Source organism: Mastomys coucha, unplaced genomic scaffold (genome assembly GCF_008632895.1).
Source record: "Mastomys coucha isolate ucsf_1 unplaced genomic scaffold, UCSF_Mcou_1 pScaffold8, whole genome shotgun sequence".
NCBI lineage: Eukaryota > Metazoa > Chordata > Mammalia > Rodentia > Muridae > Mastomys > Mastomys coucha.
This window is the reverse complement of record NW_022196914.1, coordinates 68,112,258-68,137,386: the sequence shown is the minus strand read 5'-3', so window position 1 is coordinate 68,137,386 and position 25,129 is coordinate 68,112,258. Positions and strand designations below refer to the sequence as shown.

Here is a 25,129-nt window from a genome sequence, read left to right as displayed (position 1 = left end):
TGTGCCGAGGTCAAATGTGATGTTAGCAGAGTGTTGCAGTCTTTACAGTGGACGTCCACAGGGACCTGTCAATCAAAGAGAGGTTTCAGGACCTCAAATGGTCATCAGGCTGTGTTAGCTGGAGATACTTGCCTTGGGAATTCAGTATTTGAAGTCTATCCTGTCTGTATAATGCTCATGATGATGTTACTTAATAGTTAAACATACCCTCAGATCTCCATTTTTTTCCAAGTTGTCAAGTTTAATTGGTCAACGTTTATTCTTTCATTGCTAGGAAAAGGTTCTTTGATGTCTACCTAGGTGATACCTTTAATCTTCTGTTTTTATAATTGGAGGTTTTCTGAGTTTTGGTTGCTGCTATTTTGACACTCTACACTTTGCATTTTACTTCCTAGTTCTAATGTTACTTTTAGTCTGACCTCTGTGGGTACCAGACATGTACATGGTACATAGGCACACAAGGAGGTAAAACACCAATATACATATAAAGAAGAAGAAATGGTCTAACTTTCAGGACAACCAGGACAACGTAGTTCATTTCTCTTACAGTTTGATATCAGCAGGGTAAATCCAGGTCTGCATTTATTCCAAATAAATGCAGTGCTTATGTCTTTTGTATCTAAAGGTATCTACTCTTTGGAAGACACTCAAGAGTCTTTTCTGAGGGGTTGTGGAGAAGAGCCATTGCTTTCAAAGGGTGGTGGTTATCATACCTACAGAGTGTGTGGTTGCCTATACCTAGAACCACCACCTCAGTATTCTCTCTCGAGGAGAGGCTGGGGACTGAGGGGCTCAACCCGGTAGCCAAGGCATCACACAGAGCTCACTGTGCATCTGGGAGAGATGTATGTGTTAGAGTGTACACACAGGCTTTCTGACACCTACCATAGCTAGGAAGATTAGTTAGGCTTAGTGAGAGCTTCTGGATCCTACGCTTTCAGGAGGACTTCTAAAGATTATAGAGCAAAAGCCAGTTTTTCTTTCTTCCTTTTTTTTGTTTTTGTTTTTGTTTTGTTTTTTGGTGTTTTTTTTTAAAAAATTAGAATTCTTCACCTTTTACTTTTCCAATTTTCCCAAACTTTTTGTTATACACTCATTTTTAAAATGCTTATGACTTTGTGTAGATTGATTTTTGTGCTCCTTGTGGTCATTTAAATACAATTTTGTGAGCATTTAGCCTTTTTTTGTGACTATCAGTTCTGTTGGTATCTTGGAGCAAACCAGTGTTGAAAGTTGTGTGTGTGTTCTCTACTTCTCTGTGCTACCACGAAATAGGAACAGTTCAGTTTATTCTCTAATCTACATGCTTGGATTAGTATCCTAGCTAGAGAGCCAGGTCAGTACTTGGAACACTGAACTCACCCTCACAGCATGTATAATAGCAAGCTGGTATTTTGTAGTCTCTTCAGTTTTAAGTTTTACCTTTGTAACTTGAAGTAAAGAAAGTAAATACTAAGACCACACTTTAAAATACCTAAGAAAATCCCTTAAAATTCTTAAAAAAAAAAAAAGTAAACATTCAAGGAAATGTGCATTTGGGGGTATTTAATTATGAGAGGTCATAAAACTTTTCCCCCCTGGGAATAGTACATTTATTCTGCTTGACAAAATGCAGTTAAAAGTTGGATCCGTCCTTCCAGTTGTGCAGAATGGTCATCCAACTGCTGCTAGCAAGGAATCCTAGTCAGGAGTCACAGCAGACAGTCACCGGAGCCTCTTTATCTGTCATCTGTGCATGTCAATCTGTCTCCCCTCTAGATATGGATAACTAAGTTGATATGAGACCACTCCAAAGGAATATCTTTGTAGACTTACCATTAGCCATTGCAAATGACTGCATTGACTAAACTAGTAGTAAGGGGGGTGTTTGACTCTTGGCAGTCCTAGGCCACGAGACTGTTACAAGACATGGTGTCTCTGTTGCTGCTTAGCTCCCTCAGCAGGACAGAGCCTAGGTAGGTGAGTCCACCAGGCTGCCCTTCTCAACACAATTGCGTTCTCTGTTTGTGGTGTACCTTCTGTCTGCTCAGATAGAGGTCCAGGGACAGGAAGATAAAACCTTGCCATGCATGAAGCTCCTCAGTTTGAGTTTCAGAGAGCAATGAAGGGGGCTGTCCTTGACCACTATTAAGTATTTGTAAATGAAATTGTTCATTGCCCCCACTGTTCAGTGGAGGCTTACGCCACAGTTGAAAGTAAGTTTAGGGTAGGACCTGAGGAGGGGAAGGTTCCTGTAGTTTCTTTAGGAATTGAGTAATCCAAGGAGCCGAGGTGAGAATATGCTTTATTCCCCAAACATTTCTTTTCTTCGTCAGGTCCTGAACCTTGAACCCCCTTCGGACTGTATGCTTCTGCTCCCTTGTGATGCCCCAGCATGCACTATGCTGGGGACATCACACCAGTCATGGAACCTGCCCAGGAGTCAGGAGACAGCCTATAGGGGCAAGGTAAGTGCGCTGGTTTGTTTTGTAGCTATGTTGTGTGGCTTTGTGAACTGTTAAACATATGCATTTATGCCCTTTGGGATATAAAGTGGCATTTAATCATTATATCCCAAGAAGCATAATAGTTTTAATTGTGCAAAACCGCACAATATAGTTAAAAAATACAACCAAAAGCACAACCCTTACGCATCTTTTAAGGCTGACTGCATCTTCCTGAAAGGTTCCATGGCTGGTGTCGCATCTCTTGCATAGTGTTTGTGAGAGCTGTTGATCCCATCAGGGGCAGCCCAACACAGCACCTCACAAGTGGGGAGCAGTGAGTTTTCATGTGTTTTGTTTTTGTTTTTGTTTTTTAAGACGAGTGCCTCTTTTGAGTATATTTTGCATGGAGACTAGACATGACAATTCTTTCTGCAGGATGCCTTTAACTGCAGCTTTAATGGCTGCAGAATGTTTGTATTTGATAAAACAAGTAAATGTCTGGAAACTCTTTAGGCTAACTGCCGTCTAGCATTTAGGATGTGAGACTTCATTCACCCTCCACCCTTCTGCTTAGTGGGTGCAGGACAGTGTGTGTGGGTGTGTTCATGAACATCTGGCCTCAGAATGGTATGACTGATTTATTCACATGTGAATAATAGCTGACACGGCTTTCTGAATTGTGGAAAAAAACAGATTCATCGAACAGGCCTCATCGGACAGTGTTCACAAGAGCCATCGAGGCATGTGATCTCCACTGGCAGGATAGCCACTTGCAGCACATTATCAGCAGTGACCTGTACACCAACTACTGTTACCATGACGACACTGAAAACTCCCTCTTTGACTCCCGGGGGTGGCCCCTCTGGCATGGTAAGTGGCCAAACCGGAAAGACATTTCCATGAGTTACTCCTTTGTGTAGTTTCTATAGCATTATTGGAGTGGGAGGTAGAAGACTGAGGTATTCAATGGGAGACAGATGAATGCTTGGCACAGGGGGCTGAAATTTCAATTCAGATCCAAGTTCAGAAATGGTTTCTTCTATCTTCTTCTGTGGCACTTGGGGAGAAACATCGTACTGTAGTAGACTGCTTTTATGGATGAATCTGACAGCGGCCACTTTACTCCCTTTTTGGGTTTCTGTTTGTAGAACATGCGCCTACAGCCTGTGCAAGAGTGGATGCGTTGCGTTCTCACGGGTACCCCAGAGAAGCACTGAGACTAGCAATAGCTATTGTGAACACATTACGACGACAACAGCAGAAACAGTTGGAAATGTTCCGGACTCAAAAAAAAGGTGATTATGAAAGAGATTGTCTCTATTGGAATGGTATTCTTGGTGAAGACAGAACTTGGTTTCATGTTCTGCTGGAAGAGATGGAGTTTTGAAAGTCCATCCATAGAAATGGCCTTTATTCACCACTCCTAAAAATATTTCACAATGCACTCATGTGGTGCACAGCCATACATGCAATCAGATACCCATATGCCTAAGCTGAAGACAAACAAAAATTTTTTTTTATTTTGATAACATATCTGTAAAAATAAAATCCAGTTTGTTTTGGTTGAATGTTGAAAGAAAACAAATTCCGACCTAATTAAGGAGATTTTTAATTTTTTGAATAGCCAGTGATCTGTCTGAATCATCTAAAATGGAAGCTAGATACCTTCCTAGTGTTTTAATTTAAACACTAAGAACTCTACAGTGACTGCCCATCCGTGAATCCCAGCAGCACGTCTCTCAGGTGGCCATCCTTAGCTGATGACTACTGTCTCAATTTCTGAGGTCCCTCTTCTGCAGAGCCGGTCTCAACAGAGGGGCTGTTTCTAAGAGCTACTAAGATCAACCAACTAATTCCTAGAAAGTCTGAAACAAGACCTGGCATACTCTACTCTTATAGCCATAATAATCTGTGTTTGAGGACTTGTTATTTATTGAAAGGGATCAGAACGGAAATCCCTGTTTGCAGGGTTGGCTGGTTGGTTGGTTTTTCAAGGTCTACAAATGACATTTGATGAGCTATCAGCTGACAGGACACCTTAACTTGTCTTTATCTTAGTTTGTTAGTCTTCTCAAGCACCATAGTAGTAGCACCAAAGGTGGTTACTGGTTCTCAGCTTGCTGGTTGGATAGTGAGATAGACGCATCCGCTTTTCTGGTCGCCTGCTCGTTTCTTCTATAAGCAAACGTTTCTTGGGATGGCTTGCTTTGCTCTAATTTTTTAAAATTATGAACAGTTTTAGTTACAGTTGGCTTTTGTTATTAGTTGTATTTTCAATCCTCTGATACTTAGATATACCCACCCTGAATACAAGTAAGTAATGAAAAGATTTTGGAATAAGCTGGAGGGTAGCAAGTGCTGGCTGTAACTTTCAATTTCCTTTATGATGAAACTAGTAGGAGTGTGGACTGGCACTGTCAGTCACAGTACAGATAATTCCAGAGTTACAGTCTGAACTTCAGGAAGCACAGCGCAGATGGGACTGGAATGTCAGTGGCCTTGATATGGAATGACTCTGCTCATCCTCCCAAAATGCATTGCTAGGCCTTGTAGAAAGTTTCTCTGAAATCCATTTCCTCTAAACACATGGATTGTGTCTGTCCCAGGGTATTTGCTTCTGAATAGTGTAAAGGATAACTTTTGAACTAAGAGGATGTTTAATGAAAAAAGAATTGGCTCTCTGATCATGTCTGGTGGTTTTTTTTTTTTTTTTTTTTGAGAAACACAAAGTAAAAATGTTGAGGTACATTCGGAATCATGTTCAGTTAGACTGCTGTGATTTGCCTTGGACTCAGGTGTGCTATAGCTCAGGCCTGGGCCATCTCAGACACATTCTGTGTCATCTTGCAAGTGATGAAACTTGTTTTTGTTGGTTCTTGAGTATTGTTAAGGCTGTGTGTCTGTCCCTCAGTTTCTGTTGTTTGTCCTAATATTAAAGTGGGTGTTAATCTTAGGTATGCCTTACAGTTACTTGTAAATGGACCAAGGTTAGTGAGTGTAACTCTAGAACACAACTTGAATAAGATTTCATGTGCTATTCTTATGTGCTGAGAGTTAGTGATGTAAAATCAGAAGGCTTCCAAAGAAATGGTAAATTTATGGAATGAGGCTTTAGCCAACTATATAAGTCAATTTTTTAATCTATCCTTCAGATAACTAGATGTTATTTTCTTTTAAAAAGGAGATGCTACTGTTTTATTATTTTGGTAAGCAGCTTTAAATGGCATTTTATAGTAGATCATACTGTAAAACATTTGCAAGGTTTTTTTTTTTCCTCTCAGCACTTTAACATGAAAGAACTAACATTCTGTAAAGAAAATGAAAAAAAATTTTTTTTGTCAGAATCTACATCTACCTTGTGCTATATAGCTCATTCTTGCCAAAGGTCCACTCTTAACCCCTCTCACGGAAAGGAGAGCTGCTGCAGAGTGATTAACAGTGCTGCTGTGGGGGTCGGAGTCAAACCCAGAGCATCAATGAGATGACCCAGTGAGTGCAGGCACGGTGACAGCATGAAAATGCAGCTCCTTACCACCTCTGCTGACACGTTCAAGGGCACAGAGGTGGCAGGATGAGTCCCTGCCTTCTCCAACAGTATGACAGTCCTTTATTAGCACATGATGTTGGACACATGAGTTAACAGAAGTGGGGAGCCATTCTTGGACATGAGTGCCATTTAGATTGATTGATAGATCGATAGATGAACCTTTATGACTCATAAGGTGGACATTATAGTACCTTTCAGCTGATAGTTTTTTAACTAACAAGGGGCTTTCCATCTGAATTAATTACTAATTGTTTCTCTCCATGTCTCTATTCCTTCTGTAAACAGAGCTGCCTCATAAAAGCATAACCTCAATAACCAATCTGGAAGGCTGGGTTGGACACCCCCTGGACCCCGTGGGCACTCTCTTCAGTAGCCTCATGGAAGCTTGCCACACCGATGATGACGCCTTCTCTGGGTTCTCCGATTGTACAGGTAAAGTCATTGGCATTTGTTTGCTCTTTCCCTTCTCTAAACCCAGAGTGGTGTTAGTCCTTGGTTGTCTTTACAGTATGTGTTTTAAATGATAGATTTATTTTTTACTTTATGTATGTTGGTGTTTTGCCTGAATGTATATCTGTGTGACAGTGTTGGATCCCCTGGAACTGGAGTTACTGAGTGTTATGAGCTGCCTTGTGGGAGCTTAGAGTTGAAGTCAGGTCCTCTGGAAGAGCAGTCCGGGCTCTTACCAACTGAGCCATCCCTCCAGCCCCCACAGTGTGTTTCATGAAGCCATGTATTTAACAGTACCTGTGGGTTAGCGTTAGTGAGAACTAGGAAGTAGGCACTTAAGCCTCAAAGTGGCCTTCTCCCATGGGAACATCTTCAGAATCAACAGCTGGCCATGTTTGTCAGTGACCCAAACAATACTCTCTTCTGGCACATGATTCTGCACTAAGAATTTAATAACATTTATGGTATGTTCATAATCTTAATTATGATAGATAGATAAATAAATAAGTACAGCTATGTATCGTAGCTTTCAGAACCAGAATATTTAGTTATCTTTCTTTGCCTGAGAAGTGACTTAAATATATTAAGTCTAATTTAAGGGAACTATCAGATATGTTTCAAATGTTTGACATCATATATTTCATAACAGTCTTTTAGAAATTCAGAATCACCCCTCAAAAGCTCACCCAAGGCAGAGGTGGGGGAGGGGTAAGGACTGTCCTTTGTTAGTCCTGGGATGAGATGGGACAGGTTTGATATTTTGTCTGTCTCAGTCTTGCCCTTGGTGGTTGCCTTCCTGAGTCGGGGGTGACCCAAGTTCTGTCAGGAAGGTGACAGGTGAGAGCCCTAATTCACGTTTTCCTGGGACTTGGAATACTGAAGTTACAATTTCACATTGACACTCCTGAACTGAGACAAGAGAATACTTCTCTGGCATTGACTGACCTTAGATAACAAAGGGACCCTAAAGATGAGTTGCATATGCTGTATTCTTTACTAATCTCACTGCAAATGTTAGTATTACAGAAAAAATATGAAAACATTTTTCATGTACATCTTATTTGTACCATAATAGTCATGTAATTTTTAACATCAACTTTTTATTTTTAGCATATATTGATTACGCAATATAATGAGTCTTATAACTCTGATGGCATGTAATTTTATTTTTAAAATCTTTTTTCACTCTTTAAGATCCTTAGTACTCCACAAATCCTAATCCCACAAAACATACACTTTATCATCCATAGTCACGGTTTAAAATATACTAGAAAGCTTTGCATTTTAACATAAAAATTGGATGTTTGGACTTTCTCAGAGTTAAGTCACCAGGACTGATTAGAACATGTAATTTGTGCCTGTCAGTATTGAATGTAACTTAATACCCTCTTTGTGGCATTTTATAGATAACGTGGGACAGTGCAAGTCCCTAGAGTACCACCATCTGCCTGCACACAAGTTCTTAGAAGAAGGGGAATCCTATGTAACACTGGCTGTGGAGGTAGCCCTGATAGGGCTGGGGCAGCAGCGGATCATGCCTGACGGGCTCTACACACAAGAGAAGGTTTGCCGGAATGAGGAGCAACTCATTTCTAAGCTTCAGGAAATCGAATTGGATGACACACTGGTGAAAATTTTTCGCAAGCAAGCAGTCTTCCTATTAGAAGGTAACATACTGAAGGGGTCTGGTTTATGTACTAATCTTTGTTCTGCTAAGAGCATGGTGTGGATACTTGAGTATGATAGGATAGATTCACAGACCACCTGAGGAATGCTCAGTAAAAAACCTGTCGTATACATGTTTAGGTTTTCATCATTTGATTTAGGTTGTCATATAGGATAGCTTGTTTAAAATCAGCCCCATTTGAGGTCACTTGCTTTGTAATGGGCTGTTTTTATTTAGGCTATGTGACTCCTGAGATAAATGCAATGTTGATTGATACTTAGTGAGATGTTCTTGGTGCCCATGTTCCTATTTGCTTGATCAAGTAAATAGAAAGTAGAAACTGATTGGCATTCCTGTAGATTTATTGGCTCTCACAACATCTGGCCTCATAGTGTCGCGTTTGATTGCTGACAAAGAACTAAGAGCTGCAGGAGTGGTTTCTAGTTCTTAAACAATGCTGCCAGGTTCGTTAGGCATTGGTTCACCAAGGAAAGGCTTCATAGACGGTCTGAAGCAAGCAATGGGATTTTCTTGATTTTGTAAGGTCTAGGTTTTGGCTGGCACTGTTGTTGAAGTATGTTTTCTCAGAAATGTAAGTGTGATTAGTATAACTTATTGTGTGCAAATTTAGTTGTCTTATTGATAGAAATCTCTTTGAGATGTGTGCTGTGATCCTGGGATGTTTCTTTGATTGGTGGTAAAATGTGTTCACATTTTATATCATGGGACTGCTACATACTTTAGAGAAATACTAATTTAAGACCTTTAATTTTTCCAAAACTAAGGATCTATTTGAGAGATAATATTTTTTCAAATATATTATACATTTACACATTTTAAAAGGGAAATGTTCTTAAAGCAAGCCTTAATATGATTCTTCATTGGGGGGGGGACAAAATCCCATTTTAAATTTTGAAGTATTCTCCTTTAGTTTGTCATTGTTAACTGTTTTTTGTTTATTAATATATAAAGATAAAAAGCCTGTCCTGGCTATTTTCAAGACTAATCCTGATTGTTTAACTACTTCTTTTATTTTTCAGTTTTCTTCCACATAATCTCTTTTGATATCTAAGCAACATCATTGGCCACAAGTCTTTTCAGTGTGGTCGTGGTTTATCCCGACCTTTGATTGCCATTATATTGAAGTTCTGGAAGAGGACATGCGATTTTTCAAAGCTGATAGTGTGTGATATCTTTATCATTTACCTTTTTTCTTTTAATTGTGTCTCTCTCTGTTCATTATTTATGGTTTTGGGTTGTTTTGTTTTTTTTTTTAATTAATTTTCAATTAATCACTCTCATCAAACTTCTTTTTTTATTTTTATAAGAATGCTGTCTGAGGAAGGACTCTTGACTCTCCCTTTTCTAGCCCTCTAGAGCCCAGGGTTAGTGGGTAGAGGACAAGGGCAGTCACAGGAGGCTGAAGAGAACAGGCCCCGGGAGTGAGTTGAGTGCATGAGCTTGTGGAGTCCTCCGTGCAGTCACAGTCTTTATAGGAGTCTGGAATCTCCTAGCAGACCGGACCCCTGACAAGAGGGACCAATAGCCACTGTTGCCGAGCGTGACTCTCCACTGGCCACAGCACTGGTGGCTTAGTCACAAAGTAGAGAATTGCCTGTGGGAAAACTTTGTGCCAGACATCAGGGTTTGGTTATGTAGTATACTTGAATTCTGGGATTATAGTCATTATTAATCTAAAAGTAATTTTGTACTGCCCGACGTGGTGTTTTACTTGTTGGTTATTCATTCTGACTTTCTCTGCATATTAAGAAGATAATGTAGTATGTTTAAAGGGAACCTTTGAGGGGGGGATGAAGAAAGAGTGAGGAAGAAGGGGACTCTGCAATATAGATCGCTGTAATCTGTCCTGGTAAAATGGAGCTAGAGGATTCAGTCGCCTGGGTGCTCTACCATCGTGCAATAGCCAGGTGGGACAGCTAGTAGGTTTTTATTTCTCACTGTGTTTTGGGAATTCATAGAGACTGGAATCCAAGACCAAGGGGTTGGCCAATTTTGTTGCTCAAGAGGTCTCTCTTTTTGTCCTTACATGACAGAGATAGTCTACATCCCTTCCTCCCTCCCTGCCCCCATAAGAATGAGTTCTTGGAGAATTTTGAATCCTCCTCACCCTCCTCTGTCAGCTCCTCCCAGGTCCCTGCCTGACTTCCCTACCCTCCCAGCTCTGTGTCCTCTTAAAAAAAAGTCTACTTTGTACTGCTCATGTATACTCTTAAGTGTGTAACATTCTGCTGGAGCATGGCGAGCCTACCGGGAGCCATACCCTGAAAGAAATGGAGTCTACTTCTCCAAGCAACTAGGAGTTGCTAATAGCTTTTTAGTTAGGGATAGAATTAAATACTACTCTTCTTCCCCCATGCCATGCTGGAATTCTATCTGGCTTGAACTGACCAAGTTCTTAGGCATGCTGGCATAGCTGCTTTGAGTTCCTATGTACAACTGCCTGCTGTTTCCAGAAAGCTATTTTTTTATAGTTATCACCGCCTCCAGCTCTCAGTCTCTCTTTCCCCTCTTCCACAGTGGCCTTTAATCCCTGGGAGGAAGAGGTGTGATAAACATGTCCCATTTAGGGCTGATCATTTCAGCCCTTTATTCTCTCCACTTTGACAAGTTGTGGGCCACTGTTAATTGCCATCTTCTTCGAAACGAAGCTTCTGTGGTGAGGGCTGAATGATGCACTAATCTATGGTTGGAATGATAAGTCATTAGGAGTCAATTCTTATTAGGCTCATTTAGCAGAGTGAGAGTAGTAGGCCTGTGCCTTGTGGAGGCACAGCTTATTAGACGAAGGTTTGGTTTTGACTTGTACAGCAGGCCTTAAATCTAATCAGAAAGTGGTTGTTTGCTCCATGATATCTCTACTGTGATTGCACCACATGTGGGCATATTTTGCCAGGCTGGTCATTATTGCACCTTGAAGAGTTCATGGCAGAGCAGAAAGGCACTGATCTTGATACTTGAGTGCACTGCTCTAGAGTATGCATTTAAGCATACACTCTAGAGCATCTAGGTGCATTTAAGTGCACCTCATTTAAGCATAGTTCTTTCATAGAGTGTGTCTGAAAATATGTTCACATTGTGGTAGGACTTTTGCTATTTGAGTTTGGAGATTCATACACATTTAGTTTGTCAGTACTGCAACTACTATTTATTTAATTCATAAGTACTGTATTAGGTATTTTGAAATGCCTTTCAAAGATTAGAAGATTTGGCAATTCTTCTAATTAGAAATTCATCAGGGATTATAATTAAGGCTAAAATAGGAATTGTCTATGATTTTCAAAATATTAGTCACAAAATGACTTTTAGGTCATTCTAGAATGATCTGGAATGTACCCAAAACTGAATTCAGTAAACCTGTCTCACCGTTTCTTCTGAACTGCATTTCTTGCATTCTAAATTCTTTTCCAGGGTGGTTTTTCTCACGTGTTGTGTTCTCTGTAGAAAACAAATGTGTTGTGTTCTCCGAGCAGTAGTGTCATGGCTCATAATTCTAGAAATCATGAAACAAATGTTACCCAAAGGTGACGTGGAAGCCAATTTGTTAAACACTTTACAGTAACTAAGCCTTGGAGCACGTAAGTGCTGAGTGTTAGAACTAACCACTGTGGCTTCCTTTCAAAGCTGAGGCCTGGACTTCCTCTGAGAGAAGCGTTTGGGGAGCTCACGGGGGACCAGAGCTGCCACCGCACCTGTCAGAATTTACTAAGAAATTAGTTTAGACAGCTTAAATGTGATTTTGCTTTCAAAATTGGCCTGCTGGAGCCCAGAAGAGTACATTCTCATTATTTTAATGTTTTTCCTTTACTTATAGTGAATACCAAATGAGTAACTTATTAATCACTTTATGGAATTACCATCTCTGTTTATTAGAAACAGTAGCAAACTGAGCCTGTGCTCAGGCCTCCACATCCTTCCAGATGTGTGACTGAGCTCTTTTCTGGATGTGGGCATCTTGTCAGTCAAGATGCAGGGGCCATAGCTAAGCAGTCTTCTGTGCATTTCCATATGAGCTGCTCAGTTAACATGTACTACGAAAGAACTTTCTCAAGTTCCGCAAAGATCGTGCTTCCAGGGCCTCTTTATGGCAGGGACTTGTTGTGTGAGCTCTGTTCCTGGGTTCCCTGGATCCTGTTTTAGCAGTGGAGCACTTGGGGAACTGTTGGTGACTTAAAGACTGCGTTGGGTACTGTGTCCTCAGGAGTCTTTTGACTAAGGTTTTTTGTTTGTTTGTTTTTGTTTTCCCTTTCTACTGTTACTTAGTTGAAGTTCTTAACTCTATAAGCTATAAATTTGTATAAAAGTTTTTAAATACAGCTCATAAGGGCTTTTAGTTTGTTCTTTGGGAGTGTAATCTCTGTATGTTCTCTTCCACAGCTGGACCATATAGTGGCTTAGGTGAAATAATCCATCGGGAGAGTGTTCCAATGCACACATTTGCCAAGTATCTCTTCACCTCTCTCCTACCTCATGATGCTGAATTAGCATACAAAATTGCACTGAGAGCAATGCGGTACGTATCTCCAGCCCAGCCCTGCGAGGCAGTCCGAGTTCCCCTCTGGGAAAAATGGTCATTAGCTGACCTCATACTCAGTCATGTCTCTTACAGGCAACAGAGAAGCTAAAGATGTTATTTATTTGCAACTTGCATTGTTGTGAGGCAATGTGTTTGCTATGTTTTGGTTTTGCTTTAAGGGGAGCCTCTTTTTCTTAGCTCCTGTTAGACTATGGCCATCATAGCCTCTTCTCTTAGAGAAGAATTTAGTGGTAGAATTTGGGAATAAAATAACCAATGTTCTAGAGCTAGTGTGACAATGAGGAAAACCTTCGTATTTGAGACTCTCCCCCACCCCCACCATGGCAGCACTAGTACAGGAAGGCCTCTGTGTTACTAGGACGCAGCAATGTACGTACTGGAAGCCAGGCAGGATGCATCTGGTGTTAAAGGAGTCCATGCCAGGCATCCCTCAGGGTCTCTTCACTTTAGCTCCTCTGCTTCTGGCCCCTCCTCAGTATTTTTGGTCATGGCAGTGAAAATAATCTCTACCAACTCATTTGTTTCGTCTCACTTCCTTTGAAAAATTAATTCACCAAATAATTGCTTTTATCATGAATTTGCTCAAGGTTGATACTTTTTGATGTGTTCTTTTAAGAGCCTGCTTTTAAATCTTGTATGTGACCTATTCATCTTGCAACCTGAAGGGAGCATCTACCATTCTTAAGGCTTTAGCCTTTCCCTTCGGCTGTTTTAAATAATAAATCACTCTTGTGTTTTTAATGGAAAGCTCATATTATATATTATAATGATAGACTAAAGCCAAGCGCTGTGTAGATCTAAAAGCTTGAGAATGTTTGATTCCATGAGAAGAGACTTTGTATCCTTGTCTGTAATGGAAGTAAGATTGACACATGAATCTGCCTAAGAATTACTGGTGTCACCAAAGTTACTCTTACATCTCTCTTATATTTGTGTAAGAACCATGTGCTAGTTGATTGTGCCATTATATTTGTGCAGGGTTAGGGCAGAGTGTATGTGTGTGTGTGTGTGTTTGTGTGTGTGTGTGTGTGTACACCTCTGTGACAGAGGAGTCAGAGCTAGTATATAATTCACATGTACTTTTTTTTTTAAGATTTATTTTATTTATTTTATGTGTAAGAGTGCACTGTAGCTGTACAGATGGCCATGTGTGTGGCTACTGGGAATTGAACTCAGGACCCTGCTCACTCGGGCCCTGCTCACTCTGGCACCACTCACTCCAGCATAATTCACTGTAGCTGTCTTCAGATGCACCAGAAGAGGGCGTCAGATCTCATTACGGGTGGTTGTGAGCCACCATGTGGTTGCTGGGATCCAAACTCAGGACCTTTGGAAGAGCAGTCAGAGCTCTTACCAACTGAGCCATCTCTCCAGCCCTCACATGTACTTTTGACCACAGGAAACGTCAGTAATGTACTAGAGAAATCTTCTAATACTCTTGTTCTTTAAATTGCCAAAAAGTAAATCAGTAACTAACATGAACAACAGTCCCTTCCCAAAAAATTGCTTTATATCACTTTATATCTATAGTTTAGAATATACTTCAAGAAACTTAATATTACGCTATCGCCAGGTACTGCTGCTACTAGCAGGTTAAAGCTTAAGGGTGAAATGGTGGCATGCTCCTGTGTGCTTCTGGCTTATGGAAAGGAATCTGCTGTCCTGGTGATGTGCCTGGGTACTAGCAGAGCACAGGGAACTGCCGTCTCTGCTCTCTCTTACCTGCTCCTGGTACCCTACAGAAAGCAAAGTACCACATCATTGCTGGATGCCGGGAGCTGTCAAAGAAAAAGGGAGACGGAGCTACACACTTTCTCCTTACACCTGAGGGGGGGGGCATCAAGAAAGGACAGCTCCTTCACTCACTTTCTCATCTTCCCAGGACTGTTGACTACTTTTGTAGCAACCCCAGCAAGAATCTGGCTAGGGAGACCAGCATTCCTGAATTCTTTTAAAAGCTGAGTAACAACCTTGCCGAAATTCTCACTTCCTTGATCCTCTACCTCGCCCACCCACACTTTCTAATATAACATCTCATTGACCCTAGATCAAAACTGAGTGAGTTATTTGGCTTCTCTGAGCAGACCTTGGACGGGCTTCATTCTCTGACGCTTCTAACTCTCCCTAGCTCTTAATTTCATAGTTCCTAAACTAGTGGACTGGATGAAGCCAATGTGTTGATAATTCTTAAGGCATTATTCTAGTTAGAACTTAGCTGCTGATCTCTGGTACTTTCTATTAGAAGTCACTAATGTGATTTTGTTTTCAAGAATTGTTTATTGTCAACATAATTGAAGTCAGAAATCATACTAAATTCATATTCAGTTCAGTTCTGTTCAGTCTCTGGTTGATAAAATGTAAGTTAACTTCAGATTCCTGAGGTCACAGAACTAAATTCCACTAGAACTTACAATGTAGGAAAAGGAGCCATTTTAGTTTCCTTCCCTTTATGTTTTAACAAGTTAAGACTTTTTTATCTACTGCTCTCTCTTGCAGTCTCGGTCTTAAGTATTCATTTTAATCTTGTTTTTGTTTTAATGAGCGGTAAGATTAAAAAATAGTTCATGGAGAATAAAACTCATATTTCATAATTATTGTCTCTGGGTGTCCCTGGATGCCGTGCATTTTTCTCAGTGATGCTGCTTAGGAGTGAAAGGAAGCGAGCTGTGCAGTTCCCCCAAACTCATGCCCCAAACAGTACCCATTTCCATAAGCATCTACCCATGATGCTGGCTTCTTGTGGCCACCAATAGTGATGGGATGGTCTTCTTCCTTTCTCATTACAGGTTACTAGTATTGGAATCTACTGCTCCAACAGGAGACCTCTCCCGCCCCCACCACATTGCATCAGTCGTCCCCAACCGATACCCTCGCTGGTTCACTTTGAGCCACATTGAGTCCCAGCAGTGTGAGCTGGCATCCACCATGCTAACTGCAGCCAAAGGTAGTGTGATATCAAGAAACCTCATCATTTCAGTGGCTTGCACTCTTTCCTTTTCCCCCAGAAGGCCTTTTTTATTATCGTTGTGTTTAAATCAAATTCTCCACAGTAGTATTACTATCAAATAAGTTTCAAAGAATCTTTTTAAAGATACTAACTTCATGCTTCACTCCTTAGGTGAATGGGTGCTGCTCATTTGAGTCCCGGCATCATCTTTATTTGTCATGTTACCTATTGTGCAACACCTTGCCCCCAATTTAAAAAAACTAAAGCATTGTGATTTAGAAATAGAACAAAAGATTTGGCTAGTTTTGTTGTCCTTGAAATATTCACTACAGTACATACGCAGAAGCTAGAAGAGCTGTTTGTTCTCCCATGTTGATTGGTTTCAGTTTATATGTGCTAAAAGCACACTGGGGGATGTCTTGGCTGGTCGTTACGTGATGCTGAGATGTATGCACTCTCCAGTGGCTATGGGACATTTAGTCATAGCACCTGGACCAGCTGTGAGCCTCCCAGGACAATGAACATGTGCTTTGTGCTTCGAGTCCCTTCGTCCTCTGGATTTGCCCCCATGTGTAACTGCATGGCTTTTCTCTTACTTATGTTGCTTGACCTACAGTGGACTCTGTTTGATTCGGTTTTGCCTTGGTCCTTGCAGGCGATGTTCGGAGGCTGGAGACAGTATTAGAATCCATCCAGAAAAACATCCACTCCTCATCACACATCTTCAAGCTTGCCCAAGATGCATTTAAAATAGCAACTCTCATGGACAGTTTGCCAGACATCACTCTTTTGAAAGTGTCTCTGGAGCTGGGCCTGCAGGTACTACTGGTCCTTCTTGGGGCGCCAAAGATTGCTGCTAAGCACCCTCCTAGGGGTGTTCTCATTTTAGCTTTTTTAGTGACTCTTTTGAGCCCAAGTGTGTTGGACTTTTTGACAGCACCATCTTTCAGAGCTCTGGTCACTTCAGCTCAGCCAGATTTTAGTCCCAGCTAAGGCAACCACACAGTTCAAATTGTTATGTGTGTTCCTTAATTTTAAAAACATTTTTTTCTGACTTACAGCCTTAAGATTTCTATTTCCCTTGTGAATGAGTAGAAAGACACTGCCGACCAGAGACCTGAGTAAAGTCAGTGCATGCAGGAAAGATTCAGATGTAAGGGTTGACTTTTTAGAGGCAGTATGAATTTTTATGATGATTGCATTAGACAGTTCTGTCTCCTTTTTATACACCAAGAGAACTGGGTAAGAGATGGGGTGATCAGCCTGGTTCCTGCTTGAGATTGCTCCAGCATGCAAATGCAGGACATTTGGGGTCCATTACCCAGGTGATGCTTCTAGTTCTTGCACAGGATGGTAACTCGGTAGAGCAGGAACTATTTCAGCTTTCTTTGTGAAGCCTGTGCTAACATTTGTGTTCTCATTCATTAAAAAGTAGTTACGCCCTACCTAAGCATGGGAATTAGAATGCCCTGATTAGATTATTGATTTGTTTTCTAAGTTATTGATTCTTCCTTTCACTGATGTATTAATAATGTTTAATGCTGTGGAAAAATGCATGTGCCACTGTAGCATGAGGTACCATATAAACCAAGATGCAGAGATTGCTTTTAAATATGGTTCAGAATTTAATTTCTTAAACATAAATTCTTGTTACTTGGCTTATTTTGTTATAAATTGTTCAGGGTGTGATGCAGAAAGAAACATTAATATCATTTTTTGCACTCTTGGAATTCTGGGTAAATGGCAAATTGGTGAAAGCTCGCCCCTTGCCTCATTTTTTCTAAGGCTTTCGGGTGTTCAGATACTCGATATATTATGAACATAAGGAGGTGGATAAGTTTATCTTGGAAATTCTTAGTAGAATGTAGGAGGGGGAGAGATCAGCAGTGATGCCATAGATCTTCTTCCCATAGATCTGAATGACCGTCACAGCCAGAGATCAAAGAAGGAGCCAGTGTTACTGTTGTACAGCAGTCTTTACCCATATACCCCCCCCCCCAGCTTTTTGATGAGTTCATAAGAAACCTCAGAAATCATGTGTGAGAATACTAATGCTAGGAGGGAGAAGACAGCCAGGCTCTGCTTAATTTTTCAACCCCACCCTTTGACTCACACAAGCAAAGACATTGAATGACTCTGCCAGGTGCCCCGTGTGGCTAGTGGACCCACCAGAGGAGCTGAGTGGGCCTCCTGCCTCCCAGGCCAGGGCCAGACCAGTTGGGGAGCCAAGGAAAGCTCCAGCTAGACTGGAGGTCTTTGATTTGCGTGCTTTCTGGCCCCCTGGTAATAGAGTTGACACTGTAAGATGAGTTGGGTTTTTTTTTTTTTCCACATTGACATAAAATTATCTTTAAAACATTTTGTCACCCTGCTCTTGTAGGTCATGCGAATGACACTGTCAACCCTCAATTGGCGACGTCGAGAAATGGTGCGGTGGCTAGTGACATGTGCTACTGAAGTGGGTAGGTACCTTGGAGGAGAAGCCTCCTGAGTGCTGGTGATAGGATTTCATCTCACATTATGCGAAACCCTTGAGCCCTCCAGCACGCACCAGGGGCGCTGTTCTCTAAACTCCATCCTTAGTTGCACAGTTTCTAGACTGTCACAATGGGCAGCTCCAGCCTCTTACTTTAAATGGAGGGAATTGGGGAATGAGCTTTGCACTCAGTTCCTATAGCCACCTCATTCCTCTGAGGAAGAGGATGGTCACCTTGTGTGATTTGGATGGACTTTGAAGTGTGTGAGAAATTGTAGCTGGCCATAAGACAATCCTCTGGCTGTCCGTCAGCTGTGACTCATGGGGCCCCTGAAGCCCATGGTGTTTCCCCTTTGCAGGAGTTCAAAAACTGCTCTGTCCTAGAAAGAGCACAGCACAGACAGTGGTGGACATGGCTGCTTAACCAGCCTTTCTTCCAGTTTGCACCACAGAGGGAAGCACAGCTCTGCCTAAGAAGACACTACCTTGAGATTCTGACAGGAGACACTGTAGAATACGCTTACTGTTCTTCCTTTGTGTAGCATGCTCTTTTAACCGTCGTGAATTTGATCTCGGTATGAGAATTTTCTTTATAGATTATTAAGGTGCTCTGTTCCTGAAACAATACAAAGGAAATAGGACTTTTAGAAGTACCTACACCCTTGACGCCATGCCAGGGCCAACACCTAATTTGTATAGGTGAGCTCTGTGTACAGGTGATTAAAAACTACAGGCTATTTCCAGTACCTGTGTCATCGGCAGAGTCCACTTCTGTTTCCTCTTTTCTCTCCTGAGTCTGGGTGATATTTTCTTAATTGTAGGTCTCAAAGTACTGTGTTGTATAAATTTTAACTTAAACATACCACACCACATATATTAAGTCCCTATTTGTGGGAAGGGTGCCCCCCTTTTTTTTTTATTTTGTTGGCCTCTAGTTCTATAGTACGTGACCAGCAGGAGGCCCCAGTGAAGGAGTAGTCATTAGTAACAAACCATTGTCTGAAATGGCAAGCGGCACAGTGCAAATACCAGCCACCAAGAGGACTGTGTCTTTATTATAGGCAGTTCATGTTCCTCTCGGGCATTTCACAGAATAACAATGCATGTAACCTTATTCTAAAAGGCTGCTCCCAGGACAGGACCTTCAGGGTTTCTGGTCTAGCTCATGCTCTGCGATGGTTAACAATGTGAGCATCAATCGTGAAGGTGAAGACAGAACCTCATCCAGACTTCCTGTTAGCAGTAATAGGGCTTGTTTGCTTGTTTCTGTCCCTTGCAGGTGTTTATGCCCTGGACAGCATCATGCAGAGCTGGTTTACACTCTTCACTCCCACTGAGGCCACAAGTATTGTTGCGACTACTGTGATGTCCAACAGCACCATAGTCCGCCTCCACCTGGACTGCCACCAACAGGAAAAGCTGGCCAGCAGTGCCCGGACGCTGGCACTGCAGTGCGCCATGAAGGACCCGCAGAACTGCGCCCTCTCTGCACTGACCCTCTGTGAAAAGGATCACATAGCTTTTGAGACGGCGTACCAAATTGTCCTCGATGCTGCTACCACCGGCATGAGCTACACACAGCTCTTTACAATAGCACGGTACATGGAGCACCGTGGGTACCCCATGAGGGCCTACAAGCTGGCCACTCTGGCCATGACCCATCTCAACCTGAGCTACAATCAGGACACACACCCTGCCATTAATGACGTTCTGTGGGCCTGTGCGCTTAGTCACTCCCTTGGTAAGAATGAGCTTGCCGCTATAATACCTCTGGTGGTCAAGAGTGTCAAGTGCGCAACGGTACTGTCAGACATTTTGCGCAGGTGCACCCTGACCACTCCTGGCATGGTGGGACTTCATGGAAGGAGGAACTCTGGCAAGCTCATGTCACTGGACAAAGCCCCCTTGCGGCAGCTCTTGGATGCCACGATCGGGGCCTACATTAACACAACGCACTCACGACTCACACACATCAGTCCTCGGCACTATAGTGAGTTTATCGAGTTCCTCAGCAAGGCCCGAGAGACCTTCCTAATGGCACATGATGGACACATTCAGTTTACACAGTTTATTGACAACCTGAAACAAATCTACAAAGGCAAAAAGAAACTGATGATGTTGGTTCGGGAGAGGTTTGGTTGATAGGACTTGTATGAGTGGGGTGGGGGTGGGGGTGGGAGGGACGGTTTGTTTTTACTTGAGCCTGCCTTTGTACCCTTTTTAACTTAAAGAACAGAGCCACACCGGTATTATATGTGTATAGTTATATTGCGTTTGCAGACTAAATTGTCATGTTGTGAAAGTTTGTGTGTTTTTAAGTTTTTCCCTTTTTCTTTCCTTTTGTTTTTAATTCTTTTTTTTTTTTATTGGTTTGTGTGAGAGAGGTTGAGAAGGTTTGGTTTACACTGAGTATATGTTGTCAAGTGGCAAAGCCCACATAGCTCTCCTGTTTTCTGTATACGTTCACAGCCTCAAAAAACAAAAATAATTGAAATGGCTTTAAAAACCAAACAGAACACCTCCATCCTGTGATAAGTACCTCGAATGAATTCAGCTTTACTCCTTTGTAACTCATCCTCACATTTTCAGCATATTTAACAAACCAACAAAAGGAAATACTAGTAGTGAAAAGGCTGACCCACGTGGCTTTGCAGTGCTCTTCGTCCAGAAGCATGGCACATGATGCTTGTGCATGTGGAAACTTAGCGACTGTCAACATACATTCTCAGGGATTTATCCAAAAAAAAATTAAAAAAAAAAAAAGAATGAGAGCATTTATTGTACTGTATATATATTATAGTATATGTCTGAATATTGAAAATATAACATTAACTAATTTATAAAAAATATTCTATGTAATGCAAAAATACTTGAAGCTGCAGTAGCTTGGTTTTAAACAAAAACAAAAAATGGAGAGAAAACCTATCAGAAGGACTAAAAGTGCGCCTTGCTTCGGGGGTTGGCTCAGGCCTTGAACTTCATGCTGGGCGGTAACGCAGAGCCACCTACCGACTGCGTAGTTGGACTGAGATCTATCAGGAAGATTCTATGCATATATATATCTATACAGTTTCTGTATACATATGTATATGTATACACACAGACACCAACAACCACTACACCACACATGCTTGTAACAGGCACTCGAATAGAGAGGGGCAACACACAGCCGGAGCAGCAAGCCTTAGCATTAAGAACATACAGTATGCCAGAACTGGGGTTCGTGCCTCCTAGCCTAGGAAACTTAAAATATCCTTTTGACACAAAACGCAAAATGTTTTCCAAAACAATTGACATTATACATTACGCCTTTGCAGTGAGCTAATAAGCTAACGTTTGTGCACAGATAACATTATATATATTATATATCTATTCTGCATAGGTATTTTGACTTTGTGCAGGACAGAAAGTTGTGTAGGTATGACTGTTCTACTTTTCAGTTCTCTCTCTCTCTTTTTTTAATATATTTTATTTTCTCTAGAATTACTCAAACAGAAGCAGCCTTCTATCTTGCCTTTGTCTTAATGCTTTAAAATAACCAAACTGGAGATCTAACTACCAAACTGTTCATTATATTATTAAAATACCAACCTTGGTTACAGTGTAGTGTCTTTACTTTAGCTGATGGTTCTGTAACCTTGTGCTTTTTAAAGCAACTTTATGTTTTGGTGCAAAAGTTGTCCTGTGTCTCTTGTTCCCTTCATTAGAAAACATGCTAGAGGTATGTTTGTAGGTATTTTTGTTTAGAAGAACTATTTCATGCGCTCCATTTTATTTATTATAATAGGTAAAAAGAAAAAAAAAAGGTTGTACTTCTTCACTCATGTAAACATGCTCATGAAGTTGAAAGTAATTAAGATTTGATACACTGATATCAATTTATTTATGTAACTAAATCACTGTTTTATAAACTTGTTAATGATCAACAATTTTTGTTTTGATTAAAATTAGTTTTTTGAAAGTTGATTCTGCCTCCTTTATGGTATATCTGCCTTGTTACACTTGAATTGCATGGTTATTAACTGACTGTTACTGCATCTTAAGTATTTAATAACAATTACATTCACCTCCAAATATCTATGCACTGTATTCCAGGCGCTTTCTTAGGCCCTAGAGATACAGTGGCAAACAGAACGAGAGTCTGGAGCTTGCTGTCTGCTTGGTATCGAAGACAAGTATAAATGAGAGGACCTCAAAGATAAAAACGAGGCAGTGGTGAATTGGTTTCAACCGTACAGTACAGTTCATCATCTCTCCCTGATTAATGACTATAATTTAGGGTGCTAAGTACTTCATATATTTAATAAATGCTAAGATTGTAAGGCTTTGAGTATATGTAGTTTTAAAGGAAATTATGAGATAAATTCTATAGATTCAGTATAGATCTGTACTATACTACCTCAACTAAGTATCTGTGTTCAGAAAGGTGAATATGTAGTGTATGTGTGCATTTTAGAATACCACAAAATGTACTCCTAAGTGTACAGTGCAGTGCAGTATTTTAACTTTACTGTGTAGCAGATCTCCAGAAATTTCTCCACCTTGCAGAATGGAACAAGTAACAACTCCTTCCTCTGGTACCTAGTAAAAAAAAACAATCTGTTCTTTTGTTACCAATTAGCTGCTTTGGATGCTTCTTCTAATTGAATCTATGCAGTGATTTGTCTTCTTGCAACCAGCCTGTATCTTGATTGCAGTGTTTCCCCGCTTCATCCATGTTGAAGCTTGTGCCAGAATTCCCCGGGGTTTTAAGGCTGCGCACCATCCCACCATGCAGGTCTACCTCATTGTGTACTCCTCCATCCATCAGTGGACATTGGGCCTGGATTCTGCTTCTGCCTTTGGCTGTTGTCAACAATGCTGCTTTTAATTGGGGAGATACTTCTTGGAAAGAGTTTTCAATTGTGTGACTGTGGATACATACCCAGAAATAGAAATAATAAAGAGGGTGCATTTTTTTTATGGTTTTATTGTAAGGATCTCCACTTTCAGGAGACATTTCCTTTTAAAATATTCTTAGTGTAACATCTGTTCTTAAAGGTAGATTACAGATGTCAAGAAGTTAAGCCAGTAAGTAGAAGTGAAGATAAATGAATCTCTGGTGACATCAGAAGTCCAATTATTGCCTAGTAGAAATAAAACCTATGTGGTGGTATAGAATCAAACCTATGCAGTGGTCCAGAATTGCCTCTTTTATTGTAAACTTACAGTTTTGTAATAGTTCATATTGCTAAGGGCAGATACAAGTTTATGTAAGCACTGGAACATTCCATATGAGGTGGTAGACTGCCAAAAGACAGCTGTGGCATCAGAGGAAGATGATACATATGTGACTGCCAGCTACCAGGAAATGACCTATTCCCTGGTGAAAACTAGGCTTGTTTTCATGGACTGTCTCTACAGGGAGTGCTTAGACATCTCATGGTGCTATGGAGCTTTTTGGAGAGTGATTGGGAGGCACAGTGCTGTACCTCCAGCCCCTCAGTTCTTTGGTGTCAGCAGTCCTGTGGACAAACTGATCCGTGTACATGTGTTCTCATCTCTAGTGGCCCAGTGCTAAGAAATACTCTTGAGACTAAATTTGAATTAGCAAGAAAGGGAAATAGAAGTAACATTTAGATCATCCAGAGGCAAAAGAGCTGACTCCTAATTGGAGCTCTTTATTGGGTATGTTATTTGAGGATAAGAGCTATAGTTTGGGGGTGGCAGGTATTTCATGACCTTCAGATGCTGGTTGTCAGCTGAATAAAAACTGGGGCCTCTGTAGTCATATGTTACTAATAGTACAACAAAATAACGAAGGAGAATTGAATTTTCTATATTGCTGAAAAGGGGTAATAAATGGTCAAAGTATGGAAAAATCATTTAACCTGATACACTTTAATAAGTCACATGTAAAAGTATTCACCAATATGGACGAATTCAATATAGTTCAGGCAAAAACAAAAAAAACGTTGGGAAAGTTGTGGATGGTCCATTCAGTAACCTTTCTACTGTATGATAGAGAAGCTTCAGGTACAATGTTGAAGTACCTGCAGAACATGGATCCTACAGAAGGAGATGTGCAAGCTGTTCATTGGTGACACTTGTCATAAAGAAAAGAGGAAGGTATAATTTTAGGCAAACCAGTCCTAGTAATTTTAGGAAGACCAGATGGGAGACATGAGTAGATTCTGGAAGAAATGAAGGAGCTGGCCATGCAGATGTATGAGGTACCATGTTCTATGTGGTAGAAGTGTGGAAGATGCTAGAATGTCAGCAAAGGCAGATGGGGGACGGGGTGATGAGGTGAGCAGAAAAGGGTAGAAGGCAGAGCTGAAGTGGTGGGCACATTCCTAGAGGGGCTTCTAAGTCATGGCAAGGTTTTTCTCCTTGACAGTTCCAATGTGCAGAGGTAGTATCTGGTAAGGAGGCTGAGAAGTCCTTTGCTGACTACCGTATGGTCAGGAGCATAATAAAGAAGCAGGAGGAGTCTGGACCAGCTAGGCTCAATGGAGAGGGTGACCAGCACTTAGAGTATGTGTGTTGTGGAAAGTTGAGCCATGTCCTGGTTTTAGATGCAGTGTGTTAGGAAACCACCAGAAATGTCTCCCTAGTTTCAATCTTGAGCTGCTGGGAGATGTTCCATTAACTAAAATGGGGACTCTGCTAGGGAACAAGTTTCTCAGGAGAACAGGAGTTCAGTGCCACACACTTTAAAAGCGGATGCCTGTAAGACCCACGAGCAGCTGTCAGCGGTGGTTCAGGGAGAACTCCGAGCTGGAAGAGCATCTTCTGAGTCTAGTTTTAAAGCGTTTTATATAAAATGAGCCAGTGAATGAGTGGGGATAATTTGATCCAAAATAAAATCCTAAAAATGTTACTTGCCTAATTGGGTAGTTACTATTACATTACCTCACCCCAACTGGGTCTCACGGTCTTGATGTCTAAATGATAGTTCTTGTCCTGCACCGGGCCCTCTGAGCTCATCTTTATTGTCTATGGTTGACTTTAGAATGGTTTTCCATATGTGGAAAACATGCTTCTGATTCTCATCCCATCTTCTGGTAAGTTCCCATTTGG

At 41.2% G+C, this 25,129-nt stretch overlaps 1 protein-coding gene across 1 annotated transcript in view; it reads left to right on the top strand.

Moving 5' to 3' along the window:
- Zswim6 (zinc finger SWIM-type containing 6) overlaps positions 1-22,033 on the top strand; it is a 164,152-nt gene extending 142,119 nt beyond the window's left edge. Inside the window, exons 6-14 of the mRNA XM_031359948.1 lie at positions 3,120-3,296; positions 3,575-3,721; positions 6,259-6,405; positions 7,830-8,090; positions 12,485-12,620; positions 15,431-15,588; positions 16,247-16,410; positions 17,972-18,053; positions 19,347-22,033. Of these exons, the coding sequence (XP_031215808.1) occupies positions 3,120-3,296; positions 3,575-3,721; positions 6,259-6,405; positions 7,830-8,090; positions 12,485-12,620; positions 15,431-15,588; positions 16,247-16,410; positions 17,972-18,053; positions 19,347-20,209 (2,135 nt within the window). The 3' untranslated portion in view covers positions 20,210-22,033. The remainder of the gene's footprint in view (positions 1-3,119; positions 3,297-3,574; positions 3,722-6,258; positions 6,406-7,829; positions 8,091-12,484; positions 12,621-15,430; positions 15,589-16,246; positions 16,411-17,971; positions 18,054-19,346) is intronic.
- Positions 22,034-25,129: the final 3,096 nt, after the last annotated feature.